At 34.4% G+C, this 18,481-nt stretch overlaps 1 protein-coding gene across 9 annotated transcripts in view; it reads left to right on the top strand.

Annotated features, from left to right (window-relative positions):
• Nucleotides 1-18,481, top strand: part of CUNH8orf34 (chromosome unknown C8orf34 homolog) — a 394,040-nt gene that overhangs the window by 119,936 nt on the left and 255,623 nt on the right. For all 9 annotated transcript variants that reach the window (XM_045063224.1, XM_045063225.1, XM_045063227.1 and 6 more), the window contains one exon: nt 16,714-16,886. In XM_045063224.1, coding sequence (XP_044919159.1) covers nt 16,714-16,886 — 173 coding nt within the window. The remainder of the gene's footprint in view (nt 1-16,713; nt 16,887-18,481) is intronic.

Here is an 18,481-nt window from a genome sequence, read left to right as displayed (position 1 = left end):
GATGAAGTGAGTTTACCTGTGAGTTGATTATTGATGAAAATATGTGTGACTACAAAGGGGTTTATTTTGCTCTTCTACTTTTTATTAGTAAGAAAATTTCCATAATGAAGAATAAAATGTTTTAAATCCCAGAAGAGAGTGGGGGAAAAGAGGAGGGAGTATGGGGTCCTAGTTAGGGATAGCATGTAGGCTAAGGGCTTTTTGAGGTGTTCATATTGAATTTAATTTTTGGACCAGTCCAATGAAGTGATTGTGTTTTTCCTGTTTTACAGAGAAGGAAACTGAGGCCAGAGTGATTAAGTGATTTGCTGAAGGTCTCAGAATTAGTACTTACATCTGGAGTAAATACTTCCCTCTGGCTTCTGATTGTTCATCTGACTTCAAATCCATGCTTTTCCCTTATACTACATACTGTACTCCACCATGAAAGGGGAAAAGCTAAAATGTCTTTAATGAATTATTTTAATAACTCTATTAAGATAATAATTCATATAATAAAATCTAAACTGGTTTTTATTACATTCAAAGTATATTAGCAGAACCTAAGTTCAGACATTGTCATCACCCCAAAAGAAACTTTGTACTCATTCTTATCCCCCCAGTCCTTCAGCCCTAGACAACTACTAATTTGCCTTTTGTCTCTATAGCTTTGCCTATTCTAGAAATTTCATATAAATGCAGTCAAACAAATGTAGTGTTTTGTGACTGTCTTCTTTCACTTAGCGTAATGTTTTCAAGGGTCAGCGATGCTGTAGCTCCTATCAGTACCTCATTCCTTTTTGTTGGTGAATAATTTTGTTTATTCATTCATCAATTTATGGACATTTGAGTTGTCTCCACTTTTCAACTATTATGAATAGTGTTTCTCTGTATATTCATGTAGAAGTTTTTGTGTGGATGTGTGTTTTCATTTCTCTTGGGCATATCTGTAGGAGATGGGAATGCTGGCTTGTATCTTACTCTGTTAAACTCTTTGAGAGACTGCCAGACTATTTTTCACAGTGACAGCACCATTTTATGTTCCAATCAACAAATGTGAGGGTTCCGATTTCTCCATATCTTTGCTAGTACCTGTCTGAAAAGAGAGGTAACTTATAGTCATCCTCATGGATGTGAAGTAGTATTTCATTGTGGTCTTAATTTACATTTACATATGCCAATAATTGGTAATGTTGACAAAACATTATGAACAATTGAGTCATATGTTACCTAAGTTTTGTCATTTTTTAATTCACTCTACAATTAGAATACCTTCTATATGTCAGAAAAGAAGAAATGACAATTCATCTTTTGTCACTGTAGACAAGAATGCTAATAGCTAGTGAGTTTGTTGATGAAAAGATAAACAAATTCTCTTCTGATTGCTTTCATTTTCCCATTGAAATAAGAAGCAACATAATCAGCTTAGAATTAGGAGAGAGACAGGAAATGTTGAAATTAACTGAAGAATAAAAATGTCTCTGGACTGAAAGAGAAAAACACAACCAAATGAACTTTGATTAATCTACTCATGTGGCATGTGTATTTTTAACATTACTAGGTAATGCAGAATTTCTAAAGGTTGTATCATTTACACTTCCACCAACAGTTTATAATAATACTTTTTTGCTCTTGATCCTTGCTCACACTAGCTGTCATCAAACATTTTAATGAAAAATGGTTTCCTGTAGACTCAATTAATGATTTTATAATTTTCAATAAGATTGAATGCCTGCTTGTCTCTTTTGCCCATTTTTATTGCCCATTTTTTTCCTTTAGATTTGTGAGTTTATTCTATATTCTGGATGTCAACTCTTATTGGCTATATGTTTCTCAAATATGTTCTCTAAGTTTGAGGCTTGTCATCACTTTTAAAATAGTGCTTTCTATTAACAGACATCCTAAACATTAATTTATAATATTATTTTAAGAAATCCTTTCCTACTTGATGTCATGAAAATAATTGTTTTTTTTTATTTTCTCCTAAAAGGTCTGTTTTTCACATTTAGGTCTTTCATTCACTTGAAATTATTTTTTAATATGGTAAGAAGTTGGAACATATTTTACCCATATGGATAATATATTTCCTATAACTGTTTATTGAAAAATTCATCATTTGTCCATCAGTATGCATGCTTCTTAACGTTACTTGTATTATTTCTGGGCCCTTTTTCTTCTATTGACCTATTTGCTATTTCTGTTATTCCATTTGGTTTGAAGTTATATTGTATTTTAGATTGATATGAGAGAATTGACATTGTTACATTTCTGAGTCATTCTATTGTAAACATGGCATATTTCCATTTGATTAAATATTATAATATTACATGACAAAGTCATATAGTTATATTTAATAAAACCATGCAGGTTTTATTTAATTGATTCCTAGATAACTTGTACTTTTGGCTATTATTGTAAATGGAATCTGTTTTATAAATTACCATTTTAAAACTTGCTGGAATGTAGGAATGAAAATTATTTTTCTAATTTTATCTTAAATTCCATAAACTTACCAAACTCATATATTATAAATTGACCTCTGAATTGTCTTGATTTTTCTATATAGGGAAACATAGGTGACTGATAGTTTTTTTTCTTCCTTTCCAATAAGTGGTAAGACTGACCTGAGGTAACCACATTAAGTATTCCTAGTAGAAAAGGGAACTAATGAAAAAAAAAAAGAAAAAAAAAAGAAGAAAGAAAGAAAAGGGAAATAATGAGAGGTTTATAGAAATTATTGTTTCTTATGGGAACATATCATTAGGTACTCTTATCTAAGAGTTGGAAGTATGACTGATAAGTTTTATTTCTTCCTTTCCATTAAGTGATGAGACTGACATGAGGTAACCACATTAAATATTCCTATTAGAAGAGGGAAATATGAGAGTTTTATAGAAATTATTGGACCTTATGGGCACATATCATTAGGTATTCCTATTCATAGTTTTGGAAGTGTTCCTGAATTGGGCCCAAGGTCTGGTCTGTGAGAATAGGAACTAGGTTCCCTGGGAGTCTCCATCTATCATTTTCTATGGCTTCTGGCTTCTTCCTGTAGGATTTTCTTTTTGTTACTTTTGGCTACTTCTGAAGAGGGCTTTAAAAAAGATACCTTTGAGCAAATTTTCAGGTTCTCTCTCCTAGAAAAATGTCAGTCCCAAGGGGTATTTACATCTCTGTCCTTTTTACTTCAGTTGCTTTTTGCCAATTCAATTGTCTTAAAGAATCTTTGGGTTTCCTTTGTATTTGATTCCTCTCTTCTTCTTGTGCCAAAACCACACCCATAGTTCTTTTCAGGACATGCCTGTCTTTCTAGATTTTATTAATGGCATTTGGGATGTTGTTTACATCCTTAATTTCTTCTCTACCCTGAGGCTTTGTCTTTTTGGCAGGGCCATAGATTTAATATTTATACAAGGATTATCTTTATTTTTTAATTAATTTTTTATTTTTTTATCCCCAGGGGTACAGGTCTGTGAATCGCCAGGTTTACACACTTCACAGCACTCACCAAAGCACATACCCTCCCCAATGTTCATAACCCCACCCCCCTTCTCCCATCTCCCCTCCCCCCAGCAACTCTCAGTTTGTTTTGTGAGATTAAGAGTCACTTATGGTTTGTCTCCCTCCCAATCCCATCTTATACAAGTATTATCTTAATTTAAAACTCTTGAGCTGTTGAGAAAGGCTGGATGTAAGAAATTCAACCAGACTCTTAAATATTCTCTAAATTTTACTTGCAAATTGGCAATTTATATTTTGCACTCATCTGTTTCTTGAAGAAGTTTATCATATGTAAATAAAAGGAAGTAGGTAATGTTTACAGATTTTTTTCTTAGAGATCTTCTTGAGCAGTTTTGAAACTTGATTAGATCACTTTCTATCTTAACCAAAGATGATAGTTTTACCAAGCAATTAACACTACAATACACTGGCCTCCATTTTTCCAGTCTCTTATAATAATTTCCTCACTATTTTTACAGCCAACTCCTGCTTCTGCATTCCACAGCCAAAGACATATATTTTAGGTTTTTATTAAGCAGCCAAAGACATATATTTTAGGTTTTTATTAAGCAGCACTCTACTTCTAGGATCAGTTTGTTTCAGTTAGCTAAAGCTATGTAATGTTTTAACCCAAAATTCAGAGGCTTGAAACAGTAAAATGTATTTTTCCTCCTTTTCTGGAATTCAGCTGATCTAAGCTGGATCTTGGTTAGATGGGGTCAGCAGATGTCTACTGGAGTTTCTCATGTGACTGGAGGTTGGTTGGCTACTGTCAGCTGACATAAGGTGGGCTTGTTGGGTGTCATTCAGGTCTGTTACAAGTGTTTCTTATCTTCATTTTGGGGCAAGTAGACTTGCATAGGCATATCTTTCTCATGGGGAAGTCAGAAATACAAGAGAGTAAGTAGAAACATGTAAGGTGCCTTAAGGCCTGGGCTTATATCAGGCATACAATAATGTGCCTATTCCATTAGCTAAAACAGGTCACACGTAGAGGGTAAATTTGCCCCACTTTTAAGAGAAACTATAAAGTCACATGCTAAAGGGATTGGATAAAATGAGGTTGAACAATTAGGACCAATAATGCCATCATATGTTACACTAAAGTCGTGATCACTAAACCAAGAGCTCTAGGCTACTAGGGATCTGTCAGAATGTTCAGAATGTATTTCAGTGTTTTCACAGAATGTGATATATAGTTTTTGAGAAAAACTTGTGCTAAGTAAATATATTAAAGACTATAACAAAATAGTTTGAATACTTCCAGTTGCCGAGGTCCTGGCTTTTAGCAGTTTATATTGATTACTTAGGAAGAACAAGGACTACCAAGGTAGCAGAAGAGAGGAAATAATAAAGACAGAGCAGACATAAGTGAAATAAAAAATAGGACAGTAGCAGAAAGATTATTGAAATTGAGAGTTTGTTCTTTGAAAATATAAATAAAACTGATAGATCTTTAGTTTGGCTAACCAAGAGAAAAAGAGAGAGGATTCAAATAAAATTATTAATGAAAGAGGTGATATTACAACTAATGCTATAGAAGTACAAAGGATCATGAGACTTCCATGAACTAGTGCCAACAAACTGGATAATGTAGGGGAAAAGCTGGATAAATTCCTAGAGACATACAACCCACCAAGACGGAATCCAAAGAAATAGGAAATTTGAACAGACCAGTAATAAGTAAGGAGATTAAACAGAAATCAAAGGCTTTCTAACAAAGAAAAGCCCAGGACCAGATGGTTTCACTGATGAATTCTACTGAACATTTAAGGAACTAACACCAATCTTTCTCAAACTCTTCCAAAGATTGGAAGAGGCAGGAAGACTCTGAAACTCTTTTTATGAGGCCAGCATTACCTTGATACCAAAGCCAGGTAAGGGCACTGCAAGAAAAGAAATCTATAGACAAGTATCTCTGATGAATATAGATCAAAAATTCTCAAAACAGAGTCCTAACAAACTGAATTTAACAGCACATTAAAAGGATCAGATAGCAGGATTGCAGTCACATGAGATTTATCTCTGGGATGCATGGATGGTTCAACATATGTAAATCAATAAATATGATGCATCACATTAACAGACTGAAAATTTAAAAATCACATGATCATCTCAATAAATGCAAAAACCCACATTCAACAAAATTTAACATTCTTTCATGATAAGAACTTTTGACAAATTGGGTATAGAGGGGACTAAAACTCAACATAAAAGACATATGTGAAAATCCTCAGCTAACATTGTACTCAACAGTGAAAGTTTGAAAGGGTTTTCTCTAAAATCAAGAACAAGACTAGAGTGCCCATCTCACTACTCCTATTCAACAAAGTACCAGAAGTTCTAGCCAGAGCAGCTGGGAAAGAATAAGAAATGAATGCATCCAGATTGGACAAGAAGTAAGACTCTGTTTGTAGATGACATGTTCTTATGCAGAGAAAACCCTTAAGACTCAAGCAGTAAACTGTTAGAACTAATACATGAATTTAGTAAAGTTGCAGTATGTAAAACCAACATAGAAAAATCTGTTGCATTTCTATATATTAACAGTGAACTATCCTAAGAAGAAATAAAACAACCCCATTTATAATAGCATAAAAAACAATAAATAGGAATATATTTAATCCAGCAGGTAAAAGATCTATATCCTTTTTTTGATGAAAGACATTGATGAAGACAGATATAGGTGGAAAGATAGCCCATGTTCATGAACTGGAAGAATGAATGTAGTTAAAATGTTTCTGCTACTCAAAGCCATCTGTAGTTCAATGCAGTCCTTATCAAAATTCCAAATGGCATTTCCCACAGAAATAGAAAAAACAATCTTAAAATTTGTATTGAACCACAGATAGACAAAGCAATCTTAAGAACAACAAGGAGGCGTCTATTTCCTGATTTCAAACTATGTTACAAAGCTAGTGTAATTAAAATAGTAGGGTACTGGTATAAAAATAGAAACAGACCAATAGAGCAAAATCAAGAACCCAGAAATAAATCATACATACTTGGACAATTAATGTTTAACAAGGGATCCAAGAATACTTTGTGGGGAAAGGATAGTCTTTTTAATAAAATTTGTTGGTAAAAGCAGATAATCCATTGCAAAAGAATGAAATTGTATTTCTGTGGTGTCTGTTATATTGTTTTCTCTTCCTTTTCTCATTTTGCTTTTTTGAGTCTTCTCTCTTTTTTCTTAGTTTATGTAGTTAAAGCATTTGCAATTGAAAATTTTTTTTTTAAATTGGTCATTACTTTCAGTATTAAATTATGGTTTACTCTGGTCCCTATTTTATTTCTGGTCTTTCTTATTTCCTTCTTCTACTAAACTTCAGGTACATTTCTTTTTCTATTTTCTTGTGGTGTGATGTTTTTTCTTTAAAGATTTATTTATTTTGGAGAGAGAGCAAGCACAAGCTGGGGGAGGGGCAAAGGGAGAAGCAGATTCACCACTAAGCACGGAACCCAATGCAGAGCTTGATGTGGGGCTCAATCCCAGGACCTGGATATGACCCGAGCCTAAGGCAGATGCTTAACTGACTGAGCCACAGAGACACCCTATTAACTTTGTTTCTTATTATAAGCATTTATAGCATAACAAAATTAAAATTAAAAATAGGATTACAAAAAACGGAAAAGAACTTTGACTCTTATTTCGCACTAGTACAAAAATCAAGTCAGAATGCTTTAAAGACTTAAATGTAAGACTCAAACTATGAAACTCCTAGAAGAAAAATCTCATATACATTGGTATTGACAGTGGTTTAAAAAAAAATTTCTTTAGAGTTCTTGGGTGGGTCAGTTGTTAAGCATCTGCCTTCGGCTCAGGTCATGATCCCATAGTCCTGGGATTGAGCCCTGCATTGGGCAACTTGGTCCGTAGGAAGCCTGCTTCTCCTCCCACTCCCCTTGCTTGTATTTCCTCTCTCATTGTGTCTCTCTGTCAAATAAAAAAAAATCTTTAATAAAAAAGTTTTTTTGACACCAAAAGCACAAAGAACAAGTGGGACTACATCAAACTAAAAAGCTTCTGCACAGAAAAGAAAAAAAAAAAAAATCAAACTGAAAAGGTAACCTGTAGAATGGGGGAAAAATATTTGTAAATCATATATCTGATAAGGGTTTAGTATCCAAAATACATAAGAAATTCAGATAGCTCAATACTAGAAAAAAAAAAATATGGCTTTTCAAAATTAGGCACAAGACCTGAACAGACATTTTTCCTAAGAAGATAGATAAAGGGTCAAGCACATGAAAAGGTGCTCAACATCATTAATTGTCAGGGAAATGCAAATCAAAACCATAAGGAAGTATCACCCCACACCTGATACAATGTCTCTTATCAAAAAGACAGGAGATAGCAAGTGTTGGCAAGAATGTGGAGAAAAAGAGACCCTTGTATACTCTTGGTGGTAATGTAAATACATTTAGCTACTTTGGAAAGCAGCATGTGGGTGCTTAAAAAACATAAAACTGATTCAACCATCCCACTTCTGAGTATATATCTAAAGGAAATGAAATCACTTTCTCAAAGGAATATCTGAACTTCCATGTTTACTGCAGTATTATTTACAATAGCCAAAACATGAAAATAATCTAAGTGCCTGTTGATAGATGAATAAAGAGAAAGTGATTATTTACATACATATAATCATATATATAATATAGTAAAATATTATTCAGTCATAAAAGGAAGGAAATCCTGTCATTGTTATTGTGACAATGTAGAAGAAACGTGAGGGCATTATTTTAGTGAAATAAGCCAGAGAAAGACAAATATTGTCTGATCTCACTAACTTGTGAAATCTAAACAAACCTAACCTATAGTAAGAAAGAGTAGAGTGGTGTTTGCCAGAGGTGAGAATGTGGAGGAAATGGGTGCAAGTGATCAAATGTGGTCTTCCAATTATGAGATGAACAATCTAATGCATAGTGTGGTGAATAAGGTTTACAACACTATATTGTATACTTGAAGGTTGCTAAGAAAGTGGGTCTTAAAAGTTCTCACCACACACACACACACACACACACACACACAAAATGGTGATCATGTGAAGTGATGAGTATGTTAACTAACCTTATTAATCATTTTGCATTTTATATACATATATATATGTCAAATCATTATGGTATAGTATAAACTTACATCATGTATGTTAATTATATCTCAAAGCTAGAAAAAAATAGAAGTAGAAGGGGGGCAGTAGGAAAAAACCTTTTAACTATCTGCTTACATTAATTTCTTTAAACTCTAATGCAACTTCAATGTGTGGATTACTTTAACAATGATTATTAAATTAAACATTTAATGAAATTTTGTATTAGATATTTAATTTCCATAATTTTCTGTTTTTTAACTGGTAGGATTAAAATAATTTACTCTAAAGCTTAAGAGTTTATAAGAAATATTTAATGATTTTAAATAGATCACATCTTGTAGACTTTCTTCTGATATGCCTTAAAAATGTATTAATCAGTGTTGTCCATGAATCTTTAATATGATTTTTAGTTAGACATAAAGATACTTCATAACTTACCATATTTGCATTGGTTTTCATTATAGGAATTATTCTTAATTCATTTACACAAGTTTTATGCTTATTTGTGAAATCGTAATTATGCTAGCTATTATGGAGGAAACAGGCATTTAAGATGTGATCTCAGGTTTCCATAAACATCTTGACTTATTACGAAGAGAAAGACTTCTGGGGAAGATGTCAGAGTAGGAGGATCCTAGGCATAGCTCATCCCACAGATACACATAGATAACACCCACATCACTGTAAATAATGCAGAAACAACCCAAGAACTGAAAAACAGACTCTTCACAGTTGGACTTAGAGAAGAGACCACATTCAAAGTGGTGGGAAGGATGGAGACAGGGGTGGAAATGAGTTAACCCCTAAGACTGTCTATGGTGGGGAGAGACAACATAGGCATGGGGAGGAGGAAGGAGCAGAGCCCATACTAGGCACCATGGGCATGGGGGACCTGCACTGGGAAGATAATGCTCATAACATTTGGCTTTGGAAACCAGAAGGGCTTGACTTAGGAGTTCTTAGAGTCAGTGGAACTCAACATGTGGAACTTAAAAAATTCAGTGGGCTTGGTTCTGGGAGAGACAGAGTGTGATAAAAAACTGAGTCCCACTCTAAGAGACAAACAGCCCTACTGAGATACAGTATAGAAGCAGTAACAGTTTGGAAAATACCTGAGATTGACTTGCTAATCTCAGACCTTGTGGTGGAGGGGCAGAGACATTTAGGAGACTTCTCCAGAGCAGGGGAGGTGAAGTCATTCCAGACATAGGAATAAGCTTAACCAAGGAGGTGAAAGAACTGTACTCTTTAAACTATAAAACACTGATGAAAGTAACTGAAGATGACACAAACAAATGGAAAGATAATCTATGCTCATGGATTGCAAGAACAAGTACTGTTAAAATGTTCATACTACCTAAAGTAATCTATAGATTTAATGCAGTCCCTATCAAAATATAAAAGTCATTTTTCATAGAACTATAACATAATCCTAAAATTTTCATGGTTCCACAAAAGAATCCAAATAGCCAAAGCAGTCTTGAAAAAGATGAACAAAACTGGAGGTATTACAGTCTCCAATTTCAAGATATACTACAATGCTCTAATAATCACAACAGTATGGTAAGGGCACATAGATCAATAGAACAGCATAGAGAGCCCAGAAATAAGCCTACTACTACTACTATATGGTCAATGGATCTTTGATGAAGGAGACAAGAATGTTAAATGAGAAAAAATCCTTTTAAAAAATGGTGTTGGGGGACACCTGGGTGGCTCAGTCAGTTAAGCGTCCGTGTTCGGCTTGGGTCATGATCCCAGGGTCCAGGGAGCCCCAAGTCAGGCTCCCTGCTCAGCGAAGAACCTGTTTCTTCCTCACCCTCTGCCACTCCCCCTGCTTGTCCTCTCTATCTGTCAAATAAATAAATTCTTTTAAAAAAAAATGGTCTTGGGAAAACTGGACAGCAGCAACTTGCAAAAGAATGAAACTGGAGCACTTTGTTATACTACACACAAAAATAAACTCAAATGGATTAAGGACCTAAAAGTGAGACCTGAAATCACAGAAATCTTAGAACACAGCATAGGCGGTAATGTCTCTGACATTGTCTGTAGGAACATTTTTCTAGATATGTCTCCTGAGGAAAGGGAAACAAAAGCAAAAATAAACTACCTGACTACATCAAAATAAAAAAGCTTCTGCATGCAAAGAAACAGTCATCAAAACTAGAAGAGAGGGACGCCTGGGTGGCTCAGTTGGTTAAGCAGCTGCCTTCGGCTCAGGTCATGATCCCAGCGTCCTGGGATCGAGTCCCACATCGGGCTCCTTGCTCGGCAGGGAGCCTGCTTCTCCCTCTGCCTCTGCCTGCCTCTTTGTCTGCCTGTGCTCGCTCGTTCTCTCTCCCTCTGTCTCTGGCCAATAAATAAAATCTTTTAAAAAAAAAAAAAAACTAGAAGAGAGCCTACTGAATGGAAGATATTTGTAAATGATGTAATTGGGTGAGGGATTAGTATCTAAAATATATAAATACTTATGCAACCCAACACCAAAAAAAACAGATAATCCAGTTAAAAATGAGCCAAAGATGGGAGCAAACATTTCTATAAAAACAACTCAGATCATGGGCGCCTGGGTGGCTCAGTTGGTTAGGCAACTGCCTTCAGCTCAGGTCATGATTCCAGAGTCCCAGGATCAGTCCTTCATTGGGCGCCCAGCTCCACAGGGAGTCTGTTTCTCCCTCTGACCTTCTCCCCTCTCATGCTCTCTCTCACTGTCTCTCTCATGCTCTCTCTCACTGTCTCTCTCTTAAATAAATAAAATCTTAAAAAAAAAATAAGAAGAAGACGACATCATATGGCCAAAATAAACATGAAAAATTGCTCAACATCACTCATCATCAAGGAAATGTAAGTGAAAACCACAATGATATCACTTCATGCCTGTCTGAATGGCTGAAATTAAAAATGCAAGAGACAACAAGAGGTGCAGATGTGGAAAAAAAGGAACACTCGTGTACTGTTGGTGAGAATGCAAACTGGTACCACCACTGTGGATAACAGTATGAAGGTTCTTCAAAAGATTCAAAATAGAATTACCATATGACCTAGTAATTCCACTACTGGGTGCTTATCCAAAGAATATGAAAACACTAATTTGAAAAGATATATGCATCCCTATGTTTACTGTAACATTATTTATAATAGCAAAAATATGAAAGCAATGCAAGGGTCCATCAATAGAGGAATGGATAGATAAGATATAGTATATATATACATATATGCGATGTAATACTAGGCATAAAAAATAACAAAATCTTGCCATTTGCAAAAACATGGGTGGATCTAGGGGATATGATGCCAAGTGAAATAAGTCAGTCAGAGAAAGACAAGTACCATTTGTTCTCACTCATGTAGAATTTAAGAAACAAACCAAATAAAGAAAAAAATAGATTTAAATATAGAAAACAAATTGGTGGCCACCAGAGGAGTGGGAGGGATGGGCAAAATAGTTGAAGGGGGTTAAAGTGTACTTATGATAAGCACTGAGTAATATGTAGAATTGTTGAATCACTATATTATACACCTGGAACTAATATAACACTGTATGTTACTTATAGTGGAGTTTAAAAAAAAAAAAAGGCAGAATATAATCAAATGTGATAAGGTGGTCAGAGCAGTTGAATTCACTGTGAATTAGCCAGTAGGAGAATAGGAGCAGGCTGCTTGGAGAGAGTAGGCCTGTTTACTGTAACTGCTTTTAATAGGATAGCATTCTGCTGATCAAAAATACTAAGCTAATCTGGGATCTTTGGTTGAATTTTTGAGCAGAAATGCTATTCTTATTAAATGTAAGCATATTTGCTTAAGAATCTCAACCTCTAGAGACTCTAGTCTTAAGAGGGCAAAGGAATATGTGTTTATATTTTTTTTTTTTAAATTAGGATTTACATGTTTAGCATTGACACTTTAAATTATTTGTTTACCATGTACTTAGAATATTTTCAAGAAATATTTTCCTTGCTTTTGATGGGCATTTTAAAATTTCTTTTACTATGTACTGACATTTGTGATGCATTGTATATAGTGTTAAGAACTGCTTTCTTCATTGAAATCCTTTCATAAAAATTTATGTTTACTTGGCTTAATCAAATATAAGCAATATATCCAAGGAAATATTTGCTATTTTAATCTATTTCAAGTAATTAAATTATATTCAGTAATTTCTATAGCTATAACATTTTCAAAAAGGCATAAATAGCTTTAATCATTCTGAAAAATAGAAAAAGTAGGGTCCCGTTTTTTGACCTGTAAAATACTCATTTCCTAACTCCTTTAACCCTGTTTGCAGCTCTTGGTATTATTTTGTTCATCAGCTATTTCTCACTGAAATTTCTGCTGCCAGCTAGTGTTAAGCAGGCTGCATATCAAACGATTTATCCTCTCCGTGCTCCACTTTCCAACAGCAGTGGCATCTATCATTTTATTTAATTTCCCAGTAAACAACAAGGGAGTTATTTCTGATTCTCTTCAGCTCTCGACTTTTGATCATACTCAACTCTAAATTCTATTTCGCGTTTTTCATTTACAGTGTCCATACCCGCTCCTTCCTGTTGTTACAGTGCTCAGTCTCTTTGTCCTCATTCTTATCTGTTGAGTCTATAATAGGACAAATCTCCAAGCCAAATTCTGCTTTTTTACATAACTGAGATTAATAAATTGAACTAATAATCCAACTTTTAAAATATTCTATAAAATATTTAAAATATTTTCAATATTTAAATATTTAAAAATATTTAAATATTTAAAATATTCTATAAAATGTCTATAAAATAAAACTTCAGAGGTTGAAAATTTGTCCCATCAAGTCTCTGTTCTGTTACTTTGCCCATATCGACAACCAAGGATTTATTTTTACCCAACTTGCACTTCTTTTTTTTTTTTTGAGAAAGGTTTATTTTTTTTAACACACAAGTATGTAATTTATTTATATTTTAACATTTTATTATATATCTATGTGAAAGTATAAAATAGATAACATATTTATCTTTAAATTGACATTTACAAATAAGATTTTCCTTTGTATTTCCATTATTTAAATGCTTGAATTTGTCAACTGTTAATTCTAATACTTTAATAAAATAGTTTTTTTAATTTTTATTTTTTATAAACATATATTTTTATCCCCAGGGATACAGGTCTGAGAATTGCCAGGTTTACACACTTCACAGCACTCACCAAAGCACATACCCTCCCCAATGTCCATAACCCCATCCCCCCTTCTCCTAACCCCCCTCCCCCCAGCAACCCTCAGTTTGTTTTGTGAGATTAAGAGTCACTTATGGTTTGCCCATTCTTGCACTTCTGTTTACCATTTTCCCCCCAGATATATCACACATGTAGAAGTGGCTTTGATTTGGTCCACATCCTTAAATAATTGTATCTAGCAAATGTACAGAATTCTGTGGTTTAACTGTGCTGCCTATGAACTCATTTGATACAGTAGGTTTATAATTCCCATCATCACTGTTTTACATTGGGAGAAAGTGAAATTCACAAAATAAGTAACACTTCAGATGCAGGCCAAAATTAATCCTGAGGCTATAAATATGTTTATAATTTTTTTTAATTTGAAAACATGCCTTTATTTCAGTTTGCTTTTAAAAACAAATACAGGTTTAAAATCTAACACTATTGCTGTTAATTTTAATTGTTATACTTCAAATGATATTAAATTGTGATAGGTGAATGTGTCTTTCTAGTAATTTCAAGACAATAATTTGATTGCATGATTTCACAGCAGAAAATCATTATAGTGCTTTGATTTCCTGACTATGGGGACATAAATACAGAAAGAATTCAGATTATTTGCTGCTATACAAGCACTGATTACCAAAATGTATCTGGTACATTTTCATGTGGGCTAGGAAGTCAGTATTAAGATATCCAACTATTTTCTGTCCCTTGTTATCACTTGGATACATTCATCAAATATATCCTAATCATATTTCACATGTTGCCTTTGGTATTATATTTGTAAACTAATCAATATTATATTGTACTTACTGTTATGCCATATATGCATTGTGTTGTATTTATATAACATTTTGGAGAATTGTAAAGACTCAGAAGACCAGGTCTGAATTTTTAAGAAATTACTCAGAACTCTCGTAATACTAAAAACTATAAGGAAGCATAATTTAAGTCAAGCCTATGTTTCTCACATCAGGTTATTTTTAAAATGCATTTTTTCTTAGTATAAGACAAGTATATACTTATCATAAGTTTACAGAGACATAGAAACACAAAAAGAAGAAACTAAAACTACCTGTAGTCTCTGTTCAGATAAAACTACCAAATTATGGTTTTACTGTTGTTTTTCCCAAAAATAAAGCAGTATCTGCCACACAGTGGGTCTTAATAAATATGAGAAAATTAATAAATGAGAAATTACTGTATGAATGGTGGACTGTAGTTAAACTCTAACAATTGGTTTTTCTTTTTCCTTTTTGTAATCCAAGTGCCCCACTTAAGCCTTGATTGTCAAAGTGTCTACTTCAAAGATGGCTATTTCCAATAAACATACTGTTAGCCACAGTAAACTAGATAAAGGTCCCAGCCACCTCCCCTGGCTGAAGCTTTTTTGTTTTAGAGATCTTGTTTGATTTCAATTACTGACGATTTGGGCCACTTGTTTTTTCTCTCCCCAAGCTTTTAATTCCCAATCTTATTTTTTAAACTGACCATTTTAAAAATTGATTTATTTTTAAAATTTTAAAGAGTGAGTCCACTAAACCCTAGGCTTCCACCCTCAACTCCAATAAAAGCAGAACCCCAGCATTGTGATTGCTAGTGCTCTCTCTTTCACTCTCTACCTATGATTTCACTGTGTGACCCCCAGGTGTGCTGTATACTTTACAGGTCTTATAAACAATAAACTTTTTTTAGAGGATTTTATTTATTTATTTGAGAGAGAGAGAGTGATAGAGAGCATGAGAGTGGAGAAAATCAGAGGGAGAAACGACTCCCTGTGGAGCTGGGAGCCCAATGCAGGACTCGATCCCAGGACTCTGGGATCATGACCTGAGCCCAAGGCAGTTGCTTAACGAACTGAGCCACTCTGGTGCCCCTAAACAATAAACTTTTAATTTTCCAAAGTCTCCTGATGGCTATTGCTGAAGGGCATCTTGCAATCATGAGAACCACAACATTGGTTATTGAGAGGCTGACACCAGCACAAAATATTGATATACACCCATATGAATTTTTATTTTTTTAATTAAAAAATATTTTATTTATTTATTTGAGAGAGATCACAAGTAGGCAGAGAGGCAGGCAGAAAGAGAGGAGGGGAGGGGAAGAAGGTTCCCCGCTGAGCAGAGAGCCTGAGGTGGGGCTTGATTCCAGGACCCTGGGATCATGACCTGAGCCGAAGGCAGAGGCTCTAACCCACTGAGCCACCCAGCCACCTCCCCTATGAATTTTTAAAACAAAACTAAGAGTAAACATTGCTTTTAACCTTTTTTCCCACTTACTGAGATATCTCTAGCAATTACACAATTCAGTAGTCTAGTAACTTTCAAATTATTAAATGATTTAAGTAGTTTAAGTATCATTTTAAGAACCACATCATATGAAAATCTATGAAAAGAGGTCACTTTAACATTTTTTGAATTAGCACACCATGCCTGTCATTGATACTGCCCTACTTCCAATCTCTACTGGATCCCTACAGGTTCAGACTGCTCCACAATTAGAGGCAATCGAGCATCCTTCCACCATCGTTTCTTGACTTTTTTCTCTGACCTCACACCAGTTTCCTCCTAAGAAACTATTTACCATTTCCCAGCAACTCTGAGCTCTTTCAGTGTTAGAGCCTTACCACACACTTTTCCTTCTGTCACAAATGCTAGTCTCAGCTCCTCCTTCCTGAGAATACACACTCAGCCTTCCAAATCCAAATCTAAGATTTCACTCCTGGATCCTTTGTCACAGTGACCTTCAGGAGTCAGCACAAATTACATAGAGTAAGTCACCTAACAGAAATGGAGAGACCTCACATTTTGAGTCAATTCAGAAAGAAAAAAAGGAAAATTTTGATTTGCAGAGGCAGTCAAAACTCTGGACAAAATAATTGCCCTGTTGTCCCATTAATAAGTATAAGTCATCTGAGTCAAGTACATTCTTTTCTCCTTCTTAGGAAACAGTGGCATTTAATTCTTCTCTTCTGAGACCCCGTGTGATTGGAGAATGGATTGGTCGAGAAGAGAATGATGCTGACCCACTGGCTGCTGAAATGCTCCAGCCCCCAGTTCCAAGAAGTAAAAATGAACAATGGGAAAATGAAGATAATAGCTCTAGCCCCGCAGGAAGGTGAGATGAAATGCCTTCTTAGATTCTGAGTATTGTTGGTTGTTAAAAGCGAATGGGGAAATAAATCCAAGGATGTGATTTTGATGAAATAACTTAACAATTTTATATAGGAAATTATGTTGGGTTCCACATAAGTTGGAAATTAATTTCTCTGTTTTAAAATTAAAATTTTGCAGATTTGCTTTTGGATTTTGGTCTTAATATTTTCTTTTTATCTAAGAAAATCACCATCTCTTTGCTACTAAAACCAAATAGAGAAATAATTTCAAAGACATAGGCTGTCATTCAAGACCCACTATAATGCTGGGCAGGGAGTGGCTGACTAGTAAGAATTGGAGATGAAGGGCTTCTCATTTACCAGAGAGATGCAGCTGATCAACAAGAAGAAAACTATTAAATGTATTATAGACCAAATGAAGCAGAATTAATGGAGAATATGAGAGAAAACCTTGGTTTAGAACCATTTACATTTAGAGTTGGTAAATATGATTGAACATTATTCTTTTCATATTCTATATTTAATTGTGATTTGTGAATTTGAAAGCCCATATTTCACTTACTCAGTCTTATGATGCTCAAAGAAGTGGTAGGAGATGTTGATAGAAGTGAAGCATATTTGAAATGTCCAGATCATATTTATTAGAAAAAAGTATATTCGGTACAACCTTTTTCTTGTTTTGTAATACCAATTGCAGTAAGTAAAATCCCAAAATGAAAACTTCCACAAGAAGTTGGAGTAAAAAAGCATATGGAAGCATGGCTTACACAAGCCTGAGAAAATAGATTTAAATGCTCGTGAATTGAATGTGAGAGCACCACAACTTCCGTTGGGTGCTATTAGCTGACCACCACAGAAAAGTTTTTCCTATGCATAGCATAGCCAGAGTAACTTTGTATTTCCTACATTAAATTTAGCAGCAACCAGTAACTATTCTTTCTCAAGGAGAAAATTGTATTTTCTACAATGTAATAGCTTTCAGGGTTTTTTTCTTTTTACTTTGACTTATCACTTGGCTAGAAGGAAGGAAATTCAGAATACTCATTAATGTGCTTCAGGCATATAGAAAATTGATTCTATTTCCATTGAGAAATAACTTTTAAATTATTTAAATAGTTGAAGTGTCCTGTGTAAGGAGAAGAAAACCATTTTAAAAAATCCATTTACCTTCTTTTGTGAAATGCCAGATCAATTTCACCTGTCAATGAGGGTAATTTTATTTTTAATACCAGACTTATGAAACCCACTAGACCTTTATCTTAAGTCATTGCCAGATCTTTAATGTAAAGTAGGTAAATGTCAACTTTCATTTTGCTTTCATTTAGTCATAATAATAATCGGAGCTATTTATTGCAAATGTTAGTGCCTCTATTTTCTTCCTGGCTTCAGTGATCTCTGATTCCCTCCTGAATACCCAATAAAGGGGAATATTTCCTTCAGTGTAAGTCAAATCCCTTTCCCAGAAAACTCAACCTATGAAGATCTCTCTCAAGTATTTGTTATGAAATTTTTTTCTTAATGTTACTGTTCTCTATCTTTAAATGATGAATTGAGGTATTCTCTATGAAATGAAGACAGATGAAATCCCACCCCGATG

This window comes from Mustela putorius, unplaced genomic scaffold (genome assembly GCF_011764305.1).
Source record: "Mustela putorius furo isolate JIRA1106 unplaced genomic scaffold, ASM1176430v1.1 tig00003846_pilon_pilon_pilon, whole genome shotgun sequence".
NCBI classification, from domain to species: domain Eukaryota; kingdom Metazoa; phylum Chordata; class Mammalia; order Carnivora; family Mustelidae; genus Mustela; species Mustela putorius.
Note: the sequence above shows the minus strand (reverse complement) of the source record. Positions and strands in the feature narration are given on the sequence as shown.